At 35.5% G+C, this 25,867-nt stretch overlaps 2 protein-coding genes across 2 annotated transcripts; one reads left to right on the top strand and one right to left on the bottom strand.

Annotated features, from left to right (window-relative positions):
- Window positions 1–7,777: 7,777 nt before the first annotated feature.
- On the bottom strand, window positions 7,778–17,619 carry LOC113111953 (histone acetyltransferase KAT7-like). The gene is made up of 14 exons (XM_026277232.1): window positions 17,414–17,619; window positions 16,865–17,012; window positions 15,814–16,059; window positions 15,548–15,630; window positions 15,283–15,366; window positions 14,910–15,008; window positions 14,630–14,740; window positions 14,129–14,320; window positions 13,936–14,025; window positions 13,627–13,767; window positions 10,609–10,702; window positions 9,681–9,827; window positions 9,465–9,571; window positions 7,778–8,539 (listed from the first exon to the last, which is right to left on the bottom strand). Exons 1-14 carry the CDS (start codon window positions 17,426–17,428, stop codon window positions 8,438–8,440), a joined length of 1,659 nt encoding a protein of 552 aa, XP_026133017.1. The 5' UTR covers window positions 17,429–17,619; the 3' UTR covers window positions 7,778–8,437.
- A 1,261-nt stretch (window positions 17,620–18,880) lies between these two features.
- ptges3l (prostaglandin E synthase 3 like) lies at window positions 18,881–20,811 on the top strand. Its single transcript, XM_026277233.1, has 7 exons — window positions 18,881–19,158; window positions 19,312–19,425; window positions 19,630–19,696; window positions 19,905–20,003; window positions 20,084–20,173; window positions 20,307–20,366; window positions 20,466–20,811. Exons 1-7 carry the CDS (start codon window positions 19,130–19,132, stop codon window positions 20,472–20,474), a joined length of 468 nt encoding a protein of 155 aa, XP_026133018.1. The 5' UTR covers window positions 18,881–19,129; the 3' UTR covers window positions 20,475–20,811.
- Window positions 20,812–25,867: the final 5,056 nt, after the last annotated feature.

Here is a 25,867-nt window from a genome sequence, read left to right as displayed (position 1 = left end):
CTGGTCAGCACAGATTTTCAGACAGGCTGGTGTAACACCATCTGGGCCTGGTGCTTTTCTTCTTTTGTTCTTCTTGAAGACCTGGCGCACATCATCTTCACAGATTTGAAGAGCAGTAGGTGTAGAACGGGGGATTGCAGGAGGTGTTAATGGTTGTGCAGGGAGATGGTCAGAATGGGTGTTGGGGGTTTCAAATCTGCAATAAAACTCATTCAGGTCGTTAGCAAGCCGTTGATTAGCCTCAGTGCAAGGGGATGGTGTCTTGTAGTTCGTGATGGCTCTTAGACCTCTCCAAACTGAAGTTGAGTCGTTGGAAGAAAACTGGTCTTCCAACTTTTTAGCGTAGTTCTTTTTAGCCGCTCTGATCTCTTTGTTCAGTGTGTTCCTGGCCTGATTGTACAAGACCCTGTCCCCATTTCTGTAGGCATCCTCTTTGGCCTGACGAAGATGTCTGAGTTTTACTGTAAACCATGGCTTATCGTTGTTGAATGTTAAATAAGTCTTGGTAGGAATGCAAACATCCTCACAGAAACTAATATAGGATGTTACAGTCTCTGTGAGTTCGTCCAGATCGGTGGTAGCAGCTTCAAAAACACTCCAATCAGTGAGGTCAAAACAAGATTGTAAATCCTGCTCCGTTTCGCTGGTCCATCTCTTCACAGTCCTTACTACAGGTTTAGCAGATTTAAGTTTCTGTTTGTAGGATGGTATAAGATGAACCAGACAGTGATCAGAATTTCCCAAAGCTGCTCGTGGAACAGAGTGATATGCATCCTTTATTGTAGTGTAGGAGTGATCCAATATATTACTGTCTCTGGTGGGACATGTAACATGCTGTCTGTATTTTGGCAGTTCACGGGAGAGATTGGCTTTATTGAAGTCCCCGAGAATGATTAAAACAGAGTCCGGGTGTTGTTGTTCTGTCTCTGTGATCTGATCAGCAAGTTTCTGTAAAGCTGAGCTCACGTTCGCTTGCGGATGGATGTAAACACTAACCAGAATGAACGAGTGAAACTCCCGCGGGGAATAGAACGGCTTGCAGTTGACAAACTGCATTTCTAGATCAGGACAGCACATCTTCTTTAACACAGTTACATCTCTACACCACCGCTCATTGATGTAAAAGCATGTCCCGCCGCCGCGCGATTTCCCCGTGGATTCTGATTCGCGATCCGCTCTGAACAGCTGAAAGCCCGGCAGATAGAGCGCGCTGTCCGGTATGGTGTCATTCAGCCAGGTTTCCGTGAAACACAGAGCAGCAGAGTGAGATAAATCCTTATTTGTCCGAGAGAGCAGAAGGAGTTCGTCTGTTTTGTTGAGTAGAGAGCGGAGATTTGCCAGATGGATGCTAGGCAACGGCGTTCGAAATCCGCGCTTCCTGAGTCTGACGAGCGCTCCCGCTCGCTTCCCCCGTCTGCGCGTCCTGAAGCGCTTGATCAGCGCCGCCGCTCCTCCGATAACAACGTTCAGTAAAACGTCTGAATAATTTAAATCTGGTAAAAGATCTTGTGGTGTGTTCTGCCGAATGTTCAGCAGTTCATCCCTGGTGAAACTGATAGTGTTTGTTAAACAAAAAACAGGAAAAACGAACAAAAACAGTACAAACACTGGAGAGCCAAGCACTGAAGCAGCCATGCGCGGCGCCATCGAGTACACTAGATATAATATCTAGTGTACTCGAAACTGCACATTGGAACTGCACATTCTTGGATTAATAAATGTGGATTAATCCAAGAATGTGCAGTTCCAAAGACAGCCATCATTTTAGACATCAATTGTTTGTGTTCTGCACTGTTAAATACGGCTGCTACAACTGAAACACAAGTCAAGTGGGTTTTAAATATGATTTTTGGTTGTTTGCATTATATGCATGGTAGTTTTGTTGGTGTTTTTCAAAGACTAAACTATAGCAAATGTTTACCTAAGGTTTTAAGTGGGTGACAAGAGCTGGATAATGATGCTAATATCAAATCAGAAATAAATCTATTAAATGAAAGCACAAAATAATTAATCATTAATTGGAATCGAATTTGTTACATTTTGAAATTAGCACCATAATCTATTTGATCTATTTTAGAAGCAATATTTAATCAGACTGATGTATAATTTTGTATTTCAGCTGTGTAAATCCTTCTCATTTTAATGACTTAATGAGATAAATTAAAGTGATCGTTTCTAAGAGCCTGTCAAATTTCAGAAAGATCAGCCATACTGATTTATATGATGCTACACTCCAATAGCTAGTAAAACAGCAAATGTGATCACAGACTCACAATTGCTACAATTAAAGTAACAGTAATAACACATAAAATCTACAAGGACATTAAATGGAGTTTGTTGGAATCAATGACTGTTCTCGCACACATGCAAAACTGGCATCTGGCCAGTCTGACATGGAATCTGTCAGCACAGGATTAGAGCACAATCATTAAAAAAATCTGTTGATGATATTTATATGGCCAAAACATAATAAATTCTGACAGCTTGAAATTCTGATAATCAAATAAACTTCTGTTGCTTCTATCCAGTAAATAATCATCTTGAAATATTACTAACAATATACAATTATTCTAACATTTATAAAAACCAATAAAGAAAAAGAAAAAAAAGTAATCATGATCTGAAGATTGACATTTTTATAATGATACTAAAACATTTTTTCCTTGCTAAAAAAGTATCAATTATCAGTCAGCCAACCGAAGGCATGTAGTACATTGTGTACAACAGGTTTGATCATGTTGATAAATTAGAGCCTTGGAAATTTGTGTATCAAATATGATAGTTTTTTTTTCCCCCTATGTGGTTGTTTAACTGACTGTAGCTAATTATTTCCCTGAAAACACAATGAACGGTTAATAAACCAACATCATGTTCAAAGAAATCTGATATACTTTTGCACAGAGTGACACTCTAATTGAGTTAACAGAAGATTTTCAGATCAAACTGCTGGTACATTTCTTTATATCTTTTGATAACCTTGATTCTGGGATTGAACAACCATTTTAACGACTGACAAAACCTGTTCCATCACACGCTGTTCTGCTCCTCTACATGCAGACCAGGACCTACAATGGCAAAAAATTAAAAAATAAAATCTTTACTACAGCTTAACCAGATTTCAAATATCGGTTTCATCTGTCTGGTTTGAAAAAAGACTTCAGAAACTACAGGACAAGTTGAACCGCTGATAAAAACCAAGACATGTCTCATCACATGTATTAAAATCAACAGTAACCAGCAATCAGATGATGCTAAAGGGAAGTTGAAAGAATATGAGGTCAAAGTGGATGCAGTCAAGACATACCCCCCCCCCCCCCCAAATAAATAAATAAATAAATGAATAAAAATAAAATAAAACACAATATTTGCATTTCTTTAATTACATTTTCTAAATCATTCACAGGGTTATCATTCAAATCGACATAAATCTGTTCACTGTGTAATCAATAACATTTATTCAGTTAAAAATGATAAACATCTCCTACAACTTTTTTTTCTTGCCAAAATGTAAATTAAATATATGATACATATATGTTGTAAACAATGTAAAGCCTTACCTTTTTTTTTTTTAATACAGCAGTCTTAATAGATGGAAATTGTATTATGCAATTCAAATACATCAAATTTATATCTTAAATTCAGCCTTACATTTTTCTCATAATGCTGATCAACTAGTATCAATATATTCCATCATAAGTCTATGGGCAAACAGTTGATTATAACATGGTAATATGGTGTCAGCATTGTCAGACCCTATTGAAGAAGCAGTTTTTTAATACGTAAATGAAGAGCCTCTGAATCTGTTTGATTCAGCACTCAACATTAGACCTCTGTGGGCTTGGAAGCGCTTGAGTGGCATTCAGGTGAAATTATCGAAAATTGGTTTCTTGCTTTGTTAAGCACCTGTGGTGAGATCAAAGAGCACAAATCCTGTGTGTCATCTAGGGATCAATGAGAGGTGTTTGTGTGAAGCTTGATATGATGATAAAAAAAATATACAAACACTTTTACATTTAATTGTCAGATGAATGCAAACAATGCACTGAGCTTTTGAAGTAGCCTACTCAAAGAAGCACAATTAATGCTTTTTCAGACAATGACCTAATCAAACACTTATTTTTACTTAGTACTTATTTTAATACTAGTTTAAAGCCTACTCTTACACTCGCAGAAACAAAGGTACAAAATTGTCAGTGGAGCAGTGCTTTCAAATGGTATTAATATGCACCTTGTAAGTTGTAAGCAAGTGGTTTTTATTTGTATTTTAATTGTAATGTCATTTTAAAAATCATCCTAATGGTTCACTTAGCCTACTTCTAATACTTAGAATGGCTTCTGTTTCTTTCCAAACATCTAGCTATCTGTTGAGTGGGTACGAAATTCTGCAAAAATGGCAATACATTTTTATTTTTATTTTTTAGTAAACATAACCTGTCCAACCTTGTACAAAGTCAACTGCACACATTCACAACCCAAATATTTTTATTACAAACATGGCCTACATTTAAAAAAAAATAAACTTCAAAAATTGCGTTTTCATTACGGCTGTTATTCATGTTGTAGAGCACAAAGTATCGTCAATTTAGATTTACTGCAAGCATTGAAAGAAATCAAGACAGAATCCAATATTTGGTAGCAATAAAACATATTTTGTAGGCCAGTCATTTTGGGAAATCGGTTTACCCTGTATGAGCAAAGTCAGTAAGTTTAATTTCAGTGAGACAACATTAACCAACATTTCCAGAACACAACATAAGGGTTAAACAAAACAGAGCCAAACGATGATGCATATGGACTGACAACTTCAAGCCATCTAAATCACTCTTAGGCAAAATATATAATTGAAACCTATTCTTTAATAAATCACAGACTAAGTGGTATAATAAGACAAGTTACAGTAAGAAGCAGTTTCTCCAATAGCAACAATATGATTTGAGAAATTAGAGTTTACTGATTTTGTAAATCCAGGCTCATTTGAAAGCAATGGCTTTTGGTTACGGGGAGTCAAATGTAATTGACTGTATGAATAGAAATTACTGAACAATTAAGTACTTAGTAAGTTAGTCACTACTACTTAAGAAGGGACTGTTTGCCAAGCTCAGTGAAAGTATAAGACACCAGTAATTCTGTTTGGCTCTGCAAACAAAGACGGAAATGTCAGAAATGTAATTAGAAATGGCTAATATCATCTATACTAGATATACATGTTTTACAAGCACAGAAAAGGAGGTCAAATATTTGCTAATGTCATTTCAAACATTTGGCTGTATTGTAAGTTAATTTACTGCTTTTGTCATGAGTAAATTGAATTCATAATTTGTTAATATATTTTTGTATTATATCCATGATTCTTATCTACCAATCTTCCATAAAAGGGTCTAATAATGGATTCAAAAACAAATAAAATAATAGTTTCATGAATTATTTTGCATCTTCATTGATGTGTAAGGGTTCGATTAATCATAACCTGGGAATGGATTTGGTGTCATTGATCACTCAAGTCAAGTGGATGTCAAATAAATGCAATAAATGTATATGAATTGATTATGGCAGAGATGGTGTGACGAGGCTGGTTTTGGGACCTGAGAGCTGATAGGGGGTTGGCAGCCGTATGGCTATAAATGCAGCCGCCACTATGTGAAGAACAAAAAAGACCAGCAATTTCACAAGACCCTCCTGCTAGCTAGACAGACTGTACTGCCCGAGAAAATCTTTTAGCTGAGGAAGATTTGTATTTTGTATTTTAAGCTTGTTTTATTTGCACATTTTGGTTACTTATGGAGATTTGGAAACTCACAGTGTTAATGCTGACCGTACTTGCTCTTTCCTGCAGTGTTCAAGGATTGTCTTTTACTCTAAAAAGAGACCCCTGGATTTCAGATAACGGGGAGGTGAGAAATGTTTTATTTTATTTTTTTATAGATTTAAACAAATATATATTAAGTAATCAAAAAGGTTATGTTTAATAAATAGTTTTCAATGTTTTTCCATCATAAAACCAAATCATGCAATGTTGTGCATTCTTTCAAATGATTAATTGCATTAATTACATTTACATTTAATATAAATTATAAGAATATTTCAATATACTGTACGTGAGTATATTTATATATACATAATAAATATACACAGTACACACAGATATATTATATATTGGATGTGATTAATCACGATTAATCGTTTGACAGCACGAATCACAATGCGCTGGTTGTTTGAACAGGATGAAGCAGTGGAGGAGACACTAGCCAGTCTACTAAAGAGATCCAAATCTCATCAGTTCTATGGACTAATGGGAAAACGCTCTGGTAAGATTTGGTTTTGCTGACTCCAGGGTACAAAACAACCTACAAGAGTCTAATTTAAAATAAAATAAACCTAAAAAAGTTGTACAATTTTACAATTAAGCAGAAGCATTAACAAAATATTTATGATTCTAGTGCATTTCAATTGTTCTTGCATAATTCACATTCACAAAGTATATTAAAAATTGTTAGTGATATTAATATGTACACTACTGTATATTTATTTTTCCCCCTTGTTCTAGAAGTCATCCGGCCTGTGAAAATGGAGCGAAGAAGTAATTTCACTCAAGTATCTAAATTAAGTATTTCCTTAGATTAATATACATATATAAAATCGTGTTTATAACATGCATTTCTACATCCAGGGTTTCTGCAGGTTTTATAACGGTACATTTTAGATTTTTTTTTTCTTTAAACAATAAATGAAAGGGAACTGAGAAATGTATCAAGATGTTCTCTGAATGTAAATGTCTGGAGCACATCAAGTTGTATTAGCATTACTTTGTTGGAAAACATAACTTGTATTGTATTTTGTTGTGTTCGAGCACAAATGTCTAACAATCAATATTCACACAAAGTGATACAACATAATAAATTATGTTTTAAGCATAAACTTGTGTAATTTTTCTCAGACAAGACAATATTTTCATTTTGCACCTCAAAAAAAAAAAAAAAAAAAAAAAATCGGTATTTGTATTAACATATATAGGGAGATATTAATGTTTGCAGTGTATTCAACATTTAATGCCATGACTATGAATTATATCAAATAGATTTTAAAAACAATTGAAAAGCTTTCTAAAGCCTGCAATTGTGGAAGGGTGAATTAAGAAACCCAGTATCTTAACAGATTGAGTTTTTGCCATGGTCTAAATGTCTTGATTTAAAAACATGCATTAAAGGCTCTGTTTCTTCAAAGGGCATAAGGGAGACATGTTTGTGGGACTGATGGGCAAGAGATCTTCAGGAGGTATGGCTTTACACTGCTCTTACACCAGCAGTTATGTTTTTAGGTCATCTTATGTTAGTAAATTATTTATACAACCAAAAAAAAAAAAAAGGCCTCCATCAATATATCTTGCTCTATTCTTTTCCTATCTATTTTTATTTTTATTATAACAAAAATCCTCTAACACGTATGTTCCCTATTATTTTCCTATCCTACTTGTTTTTTATTATATAGATAAATAAATAAACTGCATTAGGCTAACCAAGACTTGTCAAAGCACTTCCATATTGTTGCTCTTTTGTTAGTTTTGATTGCTTCTATTGTCCTCATTTCCAAGTCACTTTAGATAAAAGCATCTGCTAAATGACTAACTGTAAATTAAAAACTGCTAAACTGCAACAGTTTAAACAAGGTGAAACACTTGTTTTCATATTAATCTGCAGGCGACTTCAGAAAAACAATCCCAGAGACCAGCACAGCAATAGACAAATCTGGAGATTTGAACAAACAAGCAGGTACAACACTGAAAGAAGGACTGTATTTATGCAAAAAATGATGAAAAACCAGCAGTTTATGAATGTGAAATCATGTTGTTGTTCACACAGCAGATGTGCAAGATGAATGGGACAGACTGCAGTATCCAGCGCTCTATTAGACTTCACTAGCCTCCGTGAATCAGTACACTATTCTCCACTCTTAATAGAACCAACATAATTCATCAGAACATCATTTTGGAGCATTAAGCAAGTAAATGTCTTTCTTCAGGTGTCAAATGTGACATAATAAATTTGTATCAAACATAAATTTTTTCCCAGTTCTGATTAAAATGAAAACATGTTCACAAAACACTAAGAAATCAGGGAACAAACTTGTGTAAATCAAATGGTTTTTTTTGTAAGGCCTCATTTTTCACTATATTCTACTGATGAGAAACAATTGTTTGCTTTAAAAAAACTTTCTAAACATATGCTGTGGCACAGATTATATTTGTCAGGAGAAAATATGAATGAAACATGATTTAAAAAAATAAATAGCACTGTATAAAAAAAGTGAGATTTCAGATAACAAAAGGGCACATAAAAAGAGAAAAAAAATTTACACTAACAGCTGAAGCCATTGCAAAGACACTGTTGATGGAGTCCTAAAAAAGACATAACGGAAGTAAGAAATGTAACGTGTAAGTCCATTAGGTTCCTTTGGGAGGGGTCCATTTCAGAGAGCTGGGGTCTATGGTCTTGTTGTTGTTGCCCCTTTTGGTCTCTTTGGCCTTCCACTCATCAATCAGGTCCTGTGCCATTCAGAAACAGAAGACAAGAGAGAGAGGGAAAAAAAAAAAAAAATTAATATAAAACATACAAAAAAAACTAAGTGAGGTGTTTTTCTCCAGCACGTAAGTTACATTTATATGCAATATTATCCTTTCAAAATTATGCATGCTTTCAGAAAAAAATATGAATACTTAAAAGCTAGAGAAATGCCATTGATCTTCTGTTATTATTCCACAAAGCAGGAACATAACATGGAAACAATAGTCTAAATATTCCTTTTGAAAAATTATTGAATTATTGATCTATTTCAATGCAATGATATTTCTGCAAGAACAACAATGCAATTACTACTAAATTAAAAAAAAAATTTACAATACAAAAAAAAAAAAATCTATTTTGGCTTTTAAAATTAATAAATGATCATCAACACAGTTCAGTCCATGGAAATAGCAGCCCAATAATAAAATACATTTACATTTAGTCATTCAGCAGATGATTTATCCAAAGTGACTCACAAATGAGGACAACAGAAGCAATCAAACCAAACAAAACAGTCTCCGATAGCTTAACGGAGTACACATAGCAAGGTTTTTTTATTTTTATTATATAATTAATAACATGAAAATAAATAGGATAGAAAAAGAATAGAGCAAGCTAGTGTTAGAGGCCTTTTTGCTTTTGTTAATTTTATAATAAATAAAAATAAAATGAATAAATAGAATAGAAAAAGAGAGAAGTTAGTTTATATATGTATATATATATATATATATGGATATGTATACATGTATGTATATGTATATATGTATGTGTGTATATATATATATATATATATATATATATATATATATATATATATATATATATATATATATATACACATACATATATATAAGAATGAAAAAAATCTATTTTGTACTGTTAAAAAATGCAAGTGTTTTCTTATACCTGTCGCTTCAAGACCAGATGCTTCCCTTTCCAATACTTGAGCATCTGAAGTGACTGCAGAGTACTGACAATATCCACAGGATTCACTGCTGTCTCTTGACTGATCTCTGAACAGGACAAAACAAGAAACAAGGCTAAACCCACAGTGATTTCACAGGGATGTCAGTGAACGTGCCTACAAATGCTCCCTTGCATGGCAGGGGCAACTTCTCTTACCCTTGATGGAGATCTCTTTGCCCTTGAAGTTGTACATGTACCGCAGCAGCACTTCCTTCCAGTAGCTGCGATAACTGATGAGGCCCAAATCTGAGAGAGGGCGCTCTGGAGAACCTACCCTCTCCTCGACCTTCGACAGGAGGTAACCTAGAACCATGCCAAACAAAGACAGTGATGCACGTGTTGAATAATAACAGCATCAGAGATAATGTCATTACAACTACACCTGTTCTGACATAACTCCAAGATCACTGGAAACGATTACAGTTTTAACATGTACATGGTTATGATGTCAAAGTACTGATGTCATGTTTCCCAAATAAACAGAGGTTCTGAGGAACTCAAGCCTTTTTTTAAACTTGGCTATCCATTAAAAACATGCTAACATGTTTCGGCCTCTGTGGCCTTCTTCAGGGCAAATACTGATGTCATGTATAGAGGTCTATGATTCTTGAAAACACAGGTGATATTGCAGAACCCAGTTATAAAACTGGAACTTACAATATAACTACATTTTAGATTTAATAGAAACCAACCTGTGCAGCACTTTGTTTGCCATAACAATAAAAGTGTTAAATTTTCACTTGATTAGATTTTAGAGTGGACGTTATGATTGTAACATTTTTATAATACAATAAATGAATTGTTAAAGTTTTATTATTTTGACTAACTACACATGCTTTTTGGTTATTCAAATATAGTTAAACCAATAAAACAGAATTCAGAAGCATAACAATAATAATAATAATAAGAAAAATCCTGGAAAAAAAGATTCATAGGGCCCCTAAAGATGTATTTGCTAAACTTTTAATAAATTGACACATTGTATAAGTTTTATGATTTTGATTAATTAGACATGCCTTTAGATAACCATCTAGATCTCAATATCACTAATCTGTAAACTCGTAGACATAACACAGGTACTCACTGAAATCAATCAGCATCTTGCCGTATCCCTGCCTCATGTACTGTGGCATAGTCAGGATACAAGACACATTGTAATTCAGGAACGAGTTCTTCTCCTGCACAAACGGAGAAGCAGTTAGCCAGTGTGCTTATTACTCTTCTGTCTCGACTCTAAAGCCACCATAGACTAGAATTTCTCATTATTGTTCATAAAAGTAGCATTTTATTCGCATGTTTTGCCAGTTCTTGAGGTTTTCGGTACTCAACAGGGTGAAATGCTCTTTAAAATTGGTTAGTAGCACCACAAAACACTTAAGCCTGGTCTAGATTTTTTCTTTAATTCACATAATTAGACCCTCAGAAAGATTCCTCGTTCACATATTCAGAACAGAAAACAGCAAAGATTTTAAATTCAATCAGTCACTACTTCCCTTAAAGCAGAATCCCACTGAAGCTAAACTAAACTCAAAGCTGTTACAGCTACCAACAGTTTTTGCACAAACTCGAGTTATTGACTCGGACTCAAGTCATTTTTATAGACTTCAGACTCGACCTGAAATGATTCCAGACTTGACTCGAATCGAGGAAAAGTACTCATGGTTATTTTAAAAGCAACTCAAGTCTCCGAAACATCGGAATAAACTCATTCTGATTGATGAATCCGAACATAGTGTTTACATGAATGCTAAATAAAGTGATCAGGTTGATATGTTTAGAAGTCACAAGCTTCTGATCAGATTTACTCTTTTGACACACTGCATTAATATAAAGTTTCCCACTGTTGTTGAATACTGTTTTAAAAAGCCCCCTTGATATTTATCTACTTCAGGTCCTAATTAGGCGATGACCAGCACATGAACAGTTGTGCTGTGCTTCTTACTTTATAAAGCAGAAAAAGTGCCAGTCGTCTGTGGATGACAGTCTGGTGGGACTTTGTGCTTCTCCACTTCACAGATGCTGAGCGAAAGGGGAGTTTTATAATGGCAGGACATTCATTCATGACACTTTATTCATCAGGAAGAATAGCTCATTCAGCACGTTATATGTAATTACGCTATTTTTATGTCACTACACCAGTGTTAATTTCGTTGACTAAATATTTTCGTCATTATTTTCGTCACGAATATATTTTTGTGGATGAAAACGAAACGAAAACTAAAATAGAAGGCACTGATGGAGACTAAAACTATGACTAAATTGATTGACATTATCGTCAACGAATAAAGGACGAGACGAAAATAGACTGTGACGAAAATCAAATCAGCAGACGGGAGAGATGCGAGGAATGAAAAAAAGAACCAGCAAAACGGAACAGGCGAGACTGCATGAGAGAAGAGAACCAATCCGAGCCTGACTTATTGAGACGTGAAGCGAAGGTTTTCAGTTTTTAAATGAGCTCCCGGGAAGACGGCATTCGAAGAGGTGATGTCTAAAAGAGCGACAAAATGTCCACAGCTCACTTCACGTTTGACGACGAACAAAACAAAACAAAGCGTAAAGCACGCGGAGCGCTCATTCGTGGCAAGAACACAACCAATTTGAAAAGACATTTACAGACGAGCCACCCGGACATTTTCTCAAATGTAATTTCACAACGATGTTCTTTTGTTTATTGAGCTAAGCAAAATTGGAATAGTGCAGTGCGAAGATGTTGTAGCATTAAATATTACGAACTGAAAAGTACTGTAAAATAGCCCCTTCTTCAAGTTAGATGAGAGCACCATACTAATACGTAATATCATGATAAATACATTTGATTAATACTAATGTTTAGTATATTTTATAATGTTCTACTTGTTGACAATATCACAAATATTTCTATATTCGTCATGTGAAACATGAATGTTCACATCCTATCATTATACATACAAATCTAGCAATATTTTAGTATTTAAAACATACAATATTGCTAGACAAATGAATACCTTATAAAATCTTGTTACTTTTTTATATCCACCTAGCTGCCAACTTATTAAATATTTACTTTAAACGTATGCACTTATTGTTCAGCTCAGCTGTAAGCTTTAAGGTCCTGGACCTAACTTTATGTTTCTTTTATTGATGGTCAATTGGCAGCTAGTTATTGTTTACATTATCATGACAGTGATTGTTGCTGCATAAAAGCTTTTGAATCGAAATAAAGACACAGTTGTGTTGAAATAAAGTTGAATTTGTGTTTTATATATTTTGGTTAAGTTTGTTTCCTATACCAGCTGTAAAAAATTGTCTAGTAAATCTGTTATTGATTTTAGTCTTATTTTAGTCGACTAAAATACCAAGCAATTTTAGTCGACTAAAATACCAAGCAATTTTAGTCGACTAAAATAAGACTAAAATTAAAACAAATCAGATGACTAAAACTAAAAAGAATTAAAGTCAAAAGACTAAGACTAAAACTAAATTAAAATTTCGTGTCAAAATTAACACTGCACTACACATGCGCAGAATTTTCCAGATTCAGTTTTCAAATGTTTACATGTCTTCTCACTCAAATTACAAAAAGAATAAACCACCCCTTACAATCCAATCGAAATCTGAATCAGATCTGGCCAATTCAATCCGATTGACCTGGTTACATGTGACTTTTTTTTATTCTGATTGTGCTTCTAGTCCTGTTACGATTGGATTAGTAGGGTCCATGTTAACACAGCTATTGTTTAATGCGCACAATTTTGGAAACTTTGCTGGGGAAATTAAAATTAAACATGACTTGGCAATTACATTTCAATACAAAATATATTTGTATTGTTTCTGTTGTAATTAACTTTTAAAATTTGTAATCACATTAAAAGCGTAACTCCTATGTAACTGAATTATTTTCGCCAAAGAGCCAGACCCGTCACCATCACTCACATCCGCACAATGCACGCAGCCCAAGATTAAATAGCTTAACCATCCACGAATATCTTTAAACAAACGGTATCTCTTCTTGACAATGAATCGATTGTTGATTAATCTTTGACATCCCTAGTTGACAGTTTGGTGCTTATGTTTTTGTGATCATGTAATTCACAACATGTAGCCTCAAGCAGCTAATTACCTTTGAGAAATATCCCACGAGGTGACAGCCTGTGTTATCAGCTTCAGTCATCACATAAAACAGGAAAGGCTCCACATCATAGTACAGTGTTTTATGGTCCAGAAAAAGCTTTGCCAGCAAACAGAGGTTCTGACAATAGATCTGTTGAGGCGGAGATTAATACATTTCATCTGTTTATTAAACAAGCTCATCAACAGCTTAGAATTAGATATGAGGGAAAACAGGCAATGCCACAAAGCAACACACACCTCCAAAACTTTGTATTCATACATCCACAAAAAAAGTATTACATTAACAACCAATCCCCACCTTGTTCTTTTTCCCATCAACCTCAAACACAGAGATGGCACCTTTTCTGTAGACTTCATCACCAGGAGGGTGTTTCCACACACATTTAGCCTGCATAGATCATGACAACGTCACATTTGACTTCATCTCCATATAAATTTAGCCGGTACATGCAATCATAACAGAGATTATTAAGGGAATTTGGATTTCATACCATGTGTCTGCGCAGGATGGTCTGACTCTTCATATACTTGAGGCAGAACTCACAGATGTACAGACGCCCCAGACGGGCGTATTCCTCAGGGTAGGGAGAATGGTACCAAGTGTCGAGTTCATAACGGCCAAACAGGATGGTCTTGATCATGTTACTGCCCTCTGTGATCTGACCCTGCAGACGCAGTTTCTCCTGCAAACAACAAAACCTTAGACATCAAATTTCACATGAAGCTAAAATAACACATAGAATCTAGGACTGGGCAGTAAAACCATAATCTCAATTAATTTCACCACAGTAACAGTAAACCATCATATGGTTATTTCTACCAAATAAAACACACACACACACACACACACTATAATGCCTGCAATTTACATAACCACACTATAGGCCTAATATCTGTAAATTAAATACTTAAATGACTACAATCTGATGGGATGAAGCTAAAGGGTGCAATGATGCTCTGCTGTGTCAGAAGTGATGCATGTCTTTTCATACCAGATCCTCTGCTGCACGGGCCTGAGCTTTCCTGAAGAGCTCTAGATCATAATCACTGGTGATGTTCTCCAGGAGTGGTTCACGCGCGGTTCCATGTGTCTGTCTGTGCTCCTGATACATCAAACAAGAACAAACAGATAGTTCACATATATAAACATCATTAATAACACCTGAGCATTATAGAAAATATAAATGGCACTATATATCTTCATTAAAAAACCTCATTTTTTAATCAAAGTAATATATAGATATTTTAATATATCACAGAGGACACAATTACCATGTACTTTTCTTTTTGGTCTTTTGTCAGTCCAGAATCCCTCCTCTTCCTCATCTCCATGACCTTCTCTTTATATCGAACTTGTCTTTGAGTTGGTGCCTGTGAAAGAGCAATGCAAATTAATATTACACCCCACTTTTACTATAAAGTACATTGTTTCTTCCAGATAAATCTCTTCATGGATAGCTCACAAGTGCTCCACAGAATTTATGGCTTACAATCATAAATCATTTTAAAAATAGAAAGCACCCTGCTGCTGACGTTAGGCCTTCACATAAGTGTCTTTCTGGGAAAATAGCATGCATGCACTTAAGGAGCATTAACACACTGTCATGTTCGTTTGGTGTTGAGTGAACATCTGTTTGGCGAGCACCTGATGTCGAGTAGCATGTCTGTTCTCTTCGTTCTGCCCCTGACTGCGCTCTTCCTCTTGTTTATCACGCTCAATGGCTTTCACCTGATAGGGATGACAAGCACACAAAGATAAACAACAGAGAACGTGCTAAACAATACAGAAAAAAAAATAAAAATAATAATAATCTTTTTAACTGTCAAAGCTCAGACCGTGCAAAAACATTCATAACAAAAATAATAGAAAATATAGCAGACAAGCAAAGTATACTTGGGGCTTAAAGCACCTTGCACTCATCTGCTGAGAGGTTATGGTAGAGAGGGCATCCTGATATGGAGAAATGTCGCTCATGTTTCCCCGTTAAATGTCCTGTTCAAAAGAAACACAGATTTTAGCTTAAAGCTTGACTATAAATGATCCATTCAAATTTAAAATGTTTTATAAAACTGTGAAGATTGTTTTTTTTTTTTTCAATTAAGCCCTTGTAAACCATTAGCACTGGATTTCATTATTAAGCAGATGCAAAAGGAAATTAATCTGAAGAGCAATTACCCAGAGAATTGCACCCAGGTGTGGGGCACTTCATATTGAAGTTGTAGCTCTCGTGAAAGCGGCGGCGTTTTGGGCGGTGAGAGGGATCGCTGCCAGAGTCTTTCTGGTCTTTAGTCACGCTCTCATCGTGGGATGCATTGGGGCTGGATATGTCGATATCAGATTCAGAAGAGGGGGCATTTCCTGTGGGTGTCCTGGGGGGAGACTCGTCTCTCTCAGCTGCTTGTTTCACATCCGGTGGAGCGTCTAGATGCATTAAGGTGTGTGTCAAACAGAAAAGCATAAAAACCTGGCAGTAGGGATTTTAATACAAACAGTAACTTTCATGAATTAAAACACAAATACATCACAGTAATTTATTTTAAAGAATTTAATCTCTCAAGCCAGTTAACACTTACATTTTGTAATGATTTAAGTTTACTTGCTCTGAAAATATGGTCCATTTTTTAGAGATTCATTTGATTTGTTTTACATTCTAAAAGAAAACTGAAAAGCTTACTACAATTTACATTATGAAATGTGTACTAATATATCCTGTACATAAAATATATATATATATATATATATATATATACATATATATTATGTACAGGATATATTCATGATTATTTTTATAGACTCCAACTTTTTGAATTAATAACAGTAAATAAAATAAGCATTGATTAACTACAAAAGTTTTCTTGATGCCTCCATTTTTTTTTTTTTTTTTTTTTTTTTGCAAAATATACAGGATACGTTCATGTTTATTAACTTAGCCTCCATTTTTTTTAATGAATTACTAGAAATAAAATGAGAATGTAATTTCTGATTAATTAAAGAATCAAAAATAATCGTTAAGCTGCAGTAACACTAGTGAAATTTTGCAGGCATAAATGACATATAGTAAACAATGTGCTTTTTGAAGGTGTGTTACTTTAACACATACTTTATCCAAAGCATATCAAAGTGAACCGTTTCTGAAGTGTTTTGGACAAATGGCACTTCATCAAGCCTTAAATCTATCAACTGAACAACAGTACTAGGTGCCAATATGTCAGCTGTGTGTTTTTACCTTGAGAGCTCTGGCTCAGGCGCAGTGACGCTCGGGTCAGACGGGTGTTATTGCGCTGATGGGCTTCACTGTGGGAGCTGTCGGTCTTCTCGTGATCTCCAGAGTCATCAGAATCTGCAGTCCCTTCTGAACTACTGCCTGCTGTTCTCTGCAAACACCGTGTAAACAGTTACATCACTATGCACGTCTAAACAAGTCAGACTAAATATTATAATTAAAGATGCCATAAATAATATATAAATATGGTCAAAAACATACTTTTAGCGTATAAAGAAAACCGAAATGGTTGTGTTTGTATACATCCTCACCTAAAGCCAAACCGCTACATTAACTGGCTTATCAGCTGGAAACAAACCATTTTAGAGCCACTTCGGTGGCTTTTCACGTGTTAAAATGTCAGCTGCTAATACTTCTGACATATAACTTAAATATTTACAAAACAACTAAACTATATTTGTCTAAACATGTACATAAACACTGAGCTAGCTGTTAGCCAGCGCTGAGGCGACTGGGTTAACATAGTGACCCAATTCTCGTATTTTCTCTCACCTTTCTCCGCGGCATGTTCTCTTCGATTAATCCAACCACTGTACTTTTTACAAATCTGTCAAACGGATATGTTTGTTTTCTGCTATCTTATCCAATGCAGCAGCTGTGTTTTCATATGTTTCTGTGTTTCTGTTCTCGCCAATTATTGTTCGCTCTCTCGCGACTCGCGCCACACCGAACCAAAACGGAAGTGACGTGAGGGCGAAAAACATGGCGGCGCCGGGTAACGCGATGGTATCCATGAAATGACCATAGAGTAGACTAAAAGATATATCATACAAATACAAACGAAGACTTTCTGGTTTATAACAATCTTGTTTTTCTTGATTTTTAATGTACAAATCTAAGTATTTCAGAGTGAATCTTTTATTTTATCTTTTTATGCAGACGATCCAATTGGTCAAATGCTAAGATGTAAAGTCGTGTGTACAAAAACCTTTTGAATAGATGCTATGTGAAAATGTGTTTTAGACGTAATTTTGTGTGATTTAATTTATTATACTAGCTCGATATTATTTGCACAAGTTAAAAGGACTGACATTTGTTTTCAACTAATGCATTCTTTAAAGATTATTTCTCATGTTTACATCATGTTATAAAGATTATTTCTCATGTTTACGTCCTTCATGTTCTCGTGAAATAAGTGCTTTATTTAAATGTTTAAAGAATATAACAAAGACGTAACTGTGAGTTTAAATTTGGTTCCACATTGCAAAATATCATATTTGTATTTTTCTGGTAGTAACCATGTTGTCGATCTTGTCAATTTTCTTGTTTTGCATTGTAAATTTTTTTTATTCATAAATCAACATTTCTCAAATACATTACGTAGATTTGATGTCTTTCTTGCAGAGATTTTGTTTATCGATAAATCTCTTAAACACATTGATCATAATAAGAATAACAAGTTTATTAAAGCTTATGTTGATATACTTATATTCCGTTTTTTTTTGTCAATGCAGTGCTATTTTGTATTTGTATTAATTCTGTCTTGCAATTAATAATAATAATAATTTAAAAAAAAATTAAAACATTGTAAAATATCGACATAACGTAGGCCACACAAATTCTACAGATGGCGCTGCAGACGCATTAAATATGCATTGAGGCCATTATTAATGACATTCATGAAGCTGGATTCAGCAACATCAGCTCTATGGGAAAGACCAGAATCCTTCAAGATTACAGATCCTCAAGAAAAAAAAAAAAAAAACTTATTTGTGATAAGAATAAGCCTATGTGCAAAGAATTGAATGACTTTTTATGGTGAGTTCAAATTTCCAGCTTCACCTGTAAGATTTGATCTGTAAGACAAAAATATATGAACAAAACTGAAATGTTTTATGCTCAAGTAAACCTTTGGTTGAGGTTTGCATCTGTTTCTCTGTCAGATTCTTACCCCTCCTCCTCAGGCACGAGGTGTGAAAGGGAATATCACGGTCTGGGTGAGGGTAGAAACGACAGTGATTTTCCTGAATGTTCCACCAGCGCCTTTAAATGGAAAGAGCAGGGGGTGAAGTGGTGTGTTCCTCTCCAGCAGCTGATACCATCCATCCTAAAAATAGAGCCAACCACAGACATACTAAGCTCTCTCCAGTCAGTTCTCTCTTCTTTAAAACTAGGTCTTCTTTTTAAAAGTAAAGAAAACCACATAATCTATTAACCGTTTAAATATTTACACCGGGAACTACAGGAACAACTCTACGGGACTTAAAAATGCCAAAGATTGTGAGACCAGAGAATTGGTAGGTGTGGACACGAGGGCTTGTTTGAAATGGTAGAAGCCGCATGCTGATGTCTTTGAATAATTTTTGCAATGAACTCTTCACTTAGACTAAAATATTTATTTTATTTACTTTAGATCAGACATATTTTGTCTAAACTTTTAATTTCTTTAGTCAACCAGCCAAAACACTGTGGTACGACCGGAAAAAGTATTTGACTATCAACTTTGTGGTTCAAAACCCCAAAGATGTTCAAGTAGATATCCAGGACACGAAAATAATTTTAAGGTAAGAAAAGGATTTCTGATATTTATTCTATCAAATATATTTGATTATTTTTGTGTTTCTCAGTAATATCCCATAGGGATCCCATATAGCAACAAACAAACTCTCAGATTGGGGGCTTTACTTCTCTAATAACATCAGCTAGATAATGTATTTCGAAACAAGTAAGCAAATGTGTAAAATGTATAATATTTCCCTATTTTTCAGCTGTAAAGACATAGATGACAACAATATCTACAATGAGATTGAATTTTATGACCGAGTATTTAAATCTGTAAGTATTTTACCGTTCAGTTTGTGATTTGAACCCTCACGTTTGTAGTATTTCGATGGCATATTACATGCACTTTTAAACCTGTTATTGTGTTAAAAGTCTTCTTTTGTTGTGACGATACATCATGATTCATTAATTGTGTAAATGATGCTAAATGTCTTGACATTTCATCAGTGTCTTAAACCGCTCCCTTGAAATGATCTTTTAGGATTCAAGGGAGAAAGTCTTTGACCGGACAATTAATGTCTTGATAAGGAAAGTGAAGGAAAATGTGGCATGGCCTCGGCTCCAGAAAGATCTTGCAAAGGTATCTATCCGTCCATCCATCCATCGATTGTTCTATCGTTCTATCTGTTGTGCTCTTGTAATTTTTTCTTGTCTTTTCAGCCCGCATGGCTGTTAGTAGACTTTGATAACTGGAGGGACTGGGAACATGAAGAGGAAGAGGGCATGGCAGAATATGAAGATTATATGGATGTAAGTCCATTCATCTGTTTGAATAGGGTGACGCAACACCTGTTATCATTTTTCTGCACGGACACAGGATGTTTAAGCATGTTGAGATAAACTATTTTTTTATGTAAAATATAATAACTCTTTTGAAATGCAGATGCTTAATGAAATGAAGAACAAAGGAGAGCCTCCTGCCATGGATGACCTGGACGATCTTGTAAGTTCCTGAAACAGTATCACATGATTATGTAGTCTTCTTTAGTTATTTCATTTCAGTTTTGAGGTCATGATATTACTTTTCTTTTCTTCTTTACAGAGTGACTGAGTGTGCACCAATGCCCAAGATGAGCCATTACAGTTTTCTAAAATGTTATATGAGCAGTAAAGGCCAAGTCACATTGCCCTGATAAATTATCATTATATACTGCCATTGAGATTGTGAGCTAGACTTATATGTATGACATAGATGTTTTTTAACCTTTATTTAATTTTATTTTGTTTTTGATCTTGTTTTTAATTTTATTTATATCCTTGCAAAACAAATCATCCTTGCATTGTCAGAAACTACATTCGATGTGTATTTTCTCTTTGTGATTTTAATGATGTTTTTCATATGCTGTATATGTATGTGTTTTCTATATTAAAGGGTTCGAAATCTGTAATGAAGTGGTATTTTTCATATGTGTTTGTTTATATAAGGATCATACAATGCCTATCCAAAGAAATAACTTGACCTGTAAGAAGAACTAAATTATAAAATGTTATATTTATCAAAGTATTATTATCATTATCTTGTATAATATGTAAAAAGGAATAGTTCACCCTCAAATGTATTTTGTTTTAGAAAATTGCTCACCCTCAGGCTATCCGAGATGTACGAGTTGGTTTCTTGCATAAGAACAAAGCTTTACATTTGAAGTGACCCATACTCGGAATTTGTGCTCTGCATTTAACCCATCCGAAGTGCACACACACAGAGCAGTGAACACACACACACACACACACACTTTGAACAGTCACCCGGAGCAGTGGGAGGTTCAAAGCCTTGCTCAAGGGCACCTAAGTCGTGGTATTGAAGGTGGAGAGAGAACTGTACATGCATCCCCCCCACCTACAATTCCTGCCGGCCCGAGACTTGAACTCACAACCTTTTGATTGCAAGTTCCACTCTCTAACCAGTAGGCCACGACTTCCCCAAATTGCACACCAATAGATTCTCTGCAGTAAATGGGTGCCGTCAGAATGAGAGTTCAAACAACTGAAAAAAAAAGTAATCCACACCACTCCTCTATAGTGAAAAACTCCCTCTTGTTTTCTCACATCAGTATCCACCAACATGTTTGTTTGGAACTGTTTTCACATGTAATGGTGCTTGATCTATGCATATTTCTCTCCTGATTCAGATGATAAAACTTGTATATATTTTTTTTAAACTGAGGACTCTTAGTTTGGCTGGAAGTTATAATATTACAATGTTTTTATCAGCTGTTTAAACCCCCCTCCGTTCCAAATTCCAAAACATGCAATCTATTGCCTGTGCTCCTGCAAGCACAGCAGGGCAGGTCTGTGAGGACAACTCTTGCTCAAGTCTTCTTATACAGCAGGATTGTGCCATGTTCGTTCAACTACATCAGCTGGCAAAGGTGACCCCCTCGACTTAGGCCAAGTGGACCTGTGTGTGTGTGTGTGTGCATGTAAAAGACTTTGCCATTTTATTATAGATCATTCATGCAACAGAGCGGAAAACAGGTCAAGCAGTCATTAACCTTATACCTCTCTTTAACGGACTCTTGGTATCATTGTGCATGCAGAAGTCCATTGGCCAAATCTTGCTTCAGTGCGTACAAAGAGGAAGAGACCCACTCAAGACTCTGAACTGCAGTGATAAAAAAAAGATAAGTAGGAAATGATTGCTGAGGTGAAAGCTAAAAATCATAAGATTACAATTCGAGTGTATCGTGATTTCTTGCAGCATTTTTAGATTCTGCCATCTCATTCCAAACCTGAATGACTTTCTTTCTTTTATGGAACACAAAAGAAGATATTTGGAAGAATATGCTGATTGTTCTTTTAAATACATTTACATTTACAGTACAATGAATGGTGAATGAAGCTTTTAAGGACACAAAGTCACGATAAGAGCGTCATGAATGCAGCAAATCCAACTTTTCCACTATATTCCAAGTTGCCTGGAGTCAAACAATATCTTTGTGTTTAAAGTTGTTTGAAATATTAACGTTTGAAATAACTATTTTCTATTTGAATATATTTAAAAATGTCATTTATTCCTGTGATCAAAGCTGAATTTCAGCATCATAACTCAGTCTTCAGTGTCACATGATTCTTCAGTAATCACTCTAATTGCTAATTTGCTGATTGGATTATTACTGATGCTTAGTTATTAAGTAACTGTTCTTATTATAATCAATGTTAAAAACCGTTTTTGCTACTTGATATTTTGTGGAAAAACTAAAGCTGTTGTTTGATGTTTATTCACTTAAAAATTCTAAATAGCAACTTCATTATTAGAAATGTGCAATTACATATATATATTAAAATACATGACATACCTGCGTTTCAATAAGACTGACATGAAAAAATATTTTAGTTTAATATAACATTGGGCATTAGACTAACCAGATTTAAAAAAACAATAGATGTAATTATGAAATTACATATAAAGATACTGATGTCCTAATTCGGTCCGAAAAGCACTTTAAAGGGGGGGTGAAATGTTCGTTTTCACTCAATATCCTGTTAATCTTGAGTACCTATAGAGTAGTACTGCATCCTTCATAACTCCAAAAAGTCTTTAGTTTTATTATATTCATAAGAGAAAGATAGTCTGTACCGATTTTTCCCGGAAAAACACGACCGACTGGAGGCGTGACGTGTGGGCGGAGCTAAAGAATCACGAGCGCGAATAGGCTTTTGCGTTGAGAGCGTTTGGAAGCTGTGACATTACCGTGAGGGAAAAACCATCATCCAAAACAAACCATGGCTTACGAGATTCAGCCATTTATTTATGATCCAGAATCAGATCCCGAGGCTGAAACTGAACGAGAGCAGCAGCAGCAACGACTCGCTCCGAGTGGGGCTCGAACCCTGGTCTCTGGCATGGGAGGGGACGCACTAACAAGGAGGCAGAGATATTTTAAGCAGTTTTACTCACCGCCTGTGATTCCAACACACGATCGTGACCCTTTTCCATTGGGATTGCATCATCCTTAAGAAATAAACGATACGCAAATCCGTCGTCAAACTGGGCCTTGTTTGTAAAACAAGCATCTTCGAAATGCAGGGAACAAACAAAAACACTTGCACAACTCCGTTGATGCTCTGTAAAAATAAACTCCATCCACTGGTCCCTTAATGCTGTTTTTTTTTTTTTTTTTGGTAATCTGTGCAGGGTTGTCTTGCCCTGGCAACCAAAAACACACTTCTTTTGTGACATTTCACAACACTCTCGCTCTGATCAGTGAATGTCTGTGCTCTCAGTGCTCTGCTATACGGGAGCGCGCGCTCTTCCGGCAGAAGTGCCTTAGGACCCATATAAGGAAATTCCGCTCCATCTAACGTCATACAGAGCCATACTCGAAAAAAACTTTCCATAACTTGTGACAAACGGGAAGGAGTATTTTGGGAACAAAAATACTCCTTCAAACGTACAACTTAATTTTTTAAACGTTGTCCATGTTTAGCATGGGAATCCAACTCTTTAACAGTGTAAAAAACTCAGTATGCATGAAATAGCATTTCACCCCCCCCCCCCATTAAAGTTTGACTAATTGCATTTAATATAAAGAATTAATTGCATTGTAAATAACATGAAACCTTTACATTCAGTTCACACTTAAGCATATTTTTTTTCAAGTAAATAGTTTTTCCTTAGCATGCTAATGTGTAGGCTACTTCTTTTTCCCTAGGGTGCATGGAAGCACCAATCACCATCTGACAGAAGAAATAGTTTTACAGGTTTAGCATGACGTGACGGTGCATCTCAATGCAAGAATTTTTGCTTTAGCTACTATACCTAAATATTTTGAGGCTTTGTGTGGACACAGATATTTCTTGAGGGGAAAAAAGATTGGATATAGGGAATGTAGTGGCTTCCTTTCCTTCTTAAGCCACTTCCGTGAGGGAAAGTATGTTTGATGCTACTCCTGTTTTAACCAGACTTGAGATTTATTGTAACCAAAGAGTGAAAACAAAAATCTTAATTCAAAAACAAACAGTGTGGTATAATGTAGGTCAAAAAACTGTCTCCCTTCCCTCTTCCCCTTTGCCACATCACTTCCTGTTTAAGATGGCTACCTTCAGGAAGTCCCCATAGGGGTGCAATTATTTCCCTTTACCACAGGGGGAAGTACAGACCCTAGCTAAATACAGCAATGACATTTAAGTAACATTATTAATAGCCTTATGGCTCCTACATTCCGGCCCCTTAATTGACGATGAAAAGGCAATTATATAAATTATATGTATATTGAGGAGCCATATAAATACATATTACAATGTACTTCAAGATTTTTTAAAATATGTTCGCACACACAAAAGTTTCTGAAATAGTCCAATGGAAAAATCAATCAAAGAAAAAGATTCAAAAATAGTCCAATGGAAAAATCAATTAAAGAAAAAGATTCAAAAATAGTCCAATGGAAAAATCAATCAAAGAAAAGATTCAAAAATATATCCCAAAAAAATTGTCAAAAGTGGTGATCGTTACCTTCATTGAGAGAGCATGTCAACTCTGCAAGCAACAAAGTTACTCTTAGGGTTACTCTTGAAGAAGACATAGTTTATTAATAGGTCTTTCCAGTATGTTGGACTTTGTTTTAACCAAGACACAACGAACATGTCCTCTTTTGTCAGACAAGGTCCTCGTGATCCATTTTTTGCTCCATTACTGGTGCGTTCCAACGTCTGCATGGCAGGCAGTTCCTGACGAGCTTCCGGGCAGTGGAATTGGCATGAACTATCCAGTATTTCTGGCGAAGCTTTGAGAGTATCTTTTTTTCCGCAATGACCTGTTGATTGATGAATGTGGTCTAAAAGTAATGTGGACAGATAACTGTTCTTTGGCAAAATTACTTGATGTTTCAAATCTTCAGGCATTGACATCTTATGCAGCCTCCCTGCAACTCTTAAGATACCATCCAACAGAAAAGGATCGAGTTTGTAGATACTGCTAGTTTTCTTAACAGTATGTCCTTTTCTCAGAGACGTAATTTCTGATTGAAATGTCTGTTGCTGGATAAAGCCTACTAACGTAATGAAAGGAATTCTGGCCCATTCTACCATCTTTCTGAACCAAGAAAGGAATCGACTGACAGGCCGCGTGATGCTGCATCTGCAGGGTTCAGTGAGCCATTCACATAATGCCACAGGGCTTTCTCAGACAAATCACGTATTTTGCAAACTCTATTTGCAACGTATGTTTTAAATCGTGTTGTGTCCTTAAAGATGTATTTTAAGACAGATGTGCTATCTGTCCAGAAGACAGTGGAATTGTGAGTGGAATTTCAATTTCTCTCTTTAGCATCCTGTCAACACATGTAGCAAGGACAGCAGCTGCCAACTCAAGCCTGGGGATAGTTATAGGTTTTAGTGGAGCAACTCTGGCCTTGCCCAATACAAAGGCCACATGAACATCACCACTGACGTTGGTAAGACGCAGGTAACTAGCAGTACCGTACCCTGATTCACTCGCATCACTAA

Source organism: Carassius auratus, chromosome 12, assembly GCF_003368295.1.
Source record: "Carassius auratus strain Wakin chromosome 12, ASM336829v1, whole genome shotgun sequence".
Lineage (NCBI taxonomy): Eukaryota > Metazoa > Chordata > Actinopteri > Cypriniformes > Cyprinidae > Carassius > Carassius auratus.
The sequence above is the reverse complement of the archived record's forward strand: the minus strand, read 5'-3'. Positions and strand labels throughout refer to the sequence as shown.

What these genes read in the sequence shown, in the direction of transcription:
- ptges3l (XM_026277233.1), top strand. Translation starts at nt 19,130, where the DNA reads ATGCCAAAGATTGTGAGACCAGAGAATTG. An exon ending in ATTGTGAGACCAGAGAATTG is followed by an intron (nt 19,159 to 19,311) that starts GTAGGTGTGGAC and finishes TAATTTCTTTAG; the next exon opens with TCAACCAGCCAAAACACTGT. An exon ending in GACACGAAAATAATTTTAAG is followed by an intron (nt 19,426 to 19,629) that starts GTAAGAAAAGGA and finishes CCTATTTTTCAG; the next exon opens with CTGTAAAGACATAGATGACA.
- LOC113111953 (XM_026277232.1), bottom strand. An exon ending in ACCTGGGTGCAATTCTCTGG is followed by an intron (nt 15,631 to 15,813) that starts GTAATTGCTCTT and finishes TCTTTTGAACAG; the next exon opens with GACATTTAACGGGGAAACAT. An exon ending in TCGTGGGATATTTCTCAAAG is followed by an intron (nt 10,703 to 13,626) that starts GTAATTAGCTGC and finishes CCGTTTGTGCAG; the next exon opens with GAGAAGAACTCGTTCCTGAA.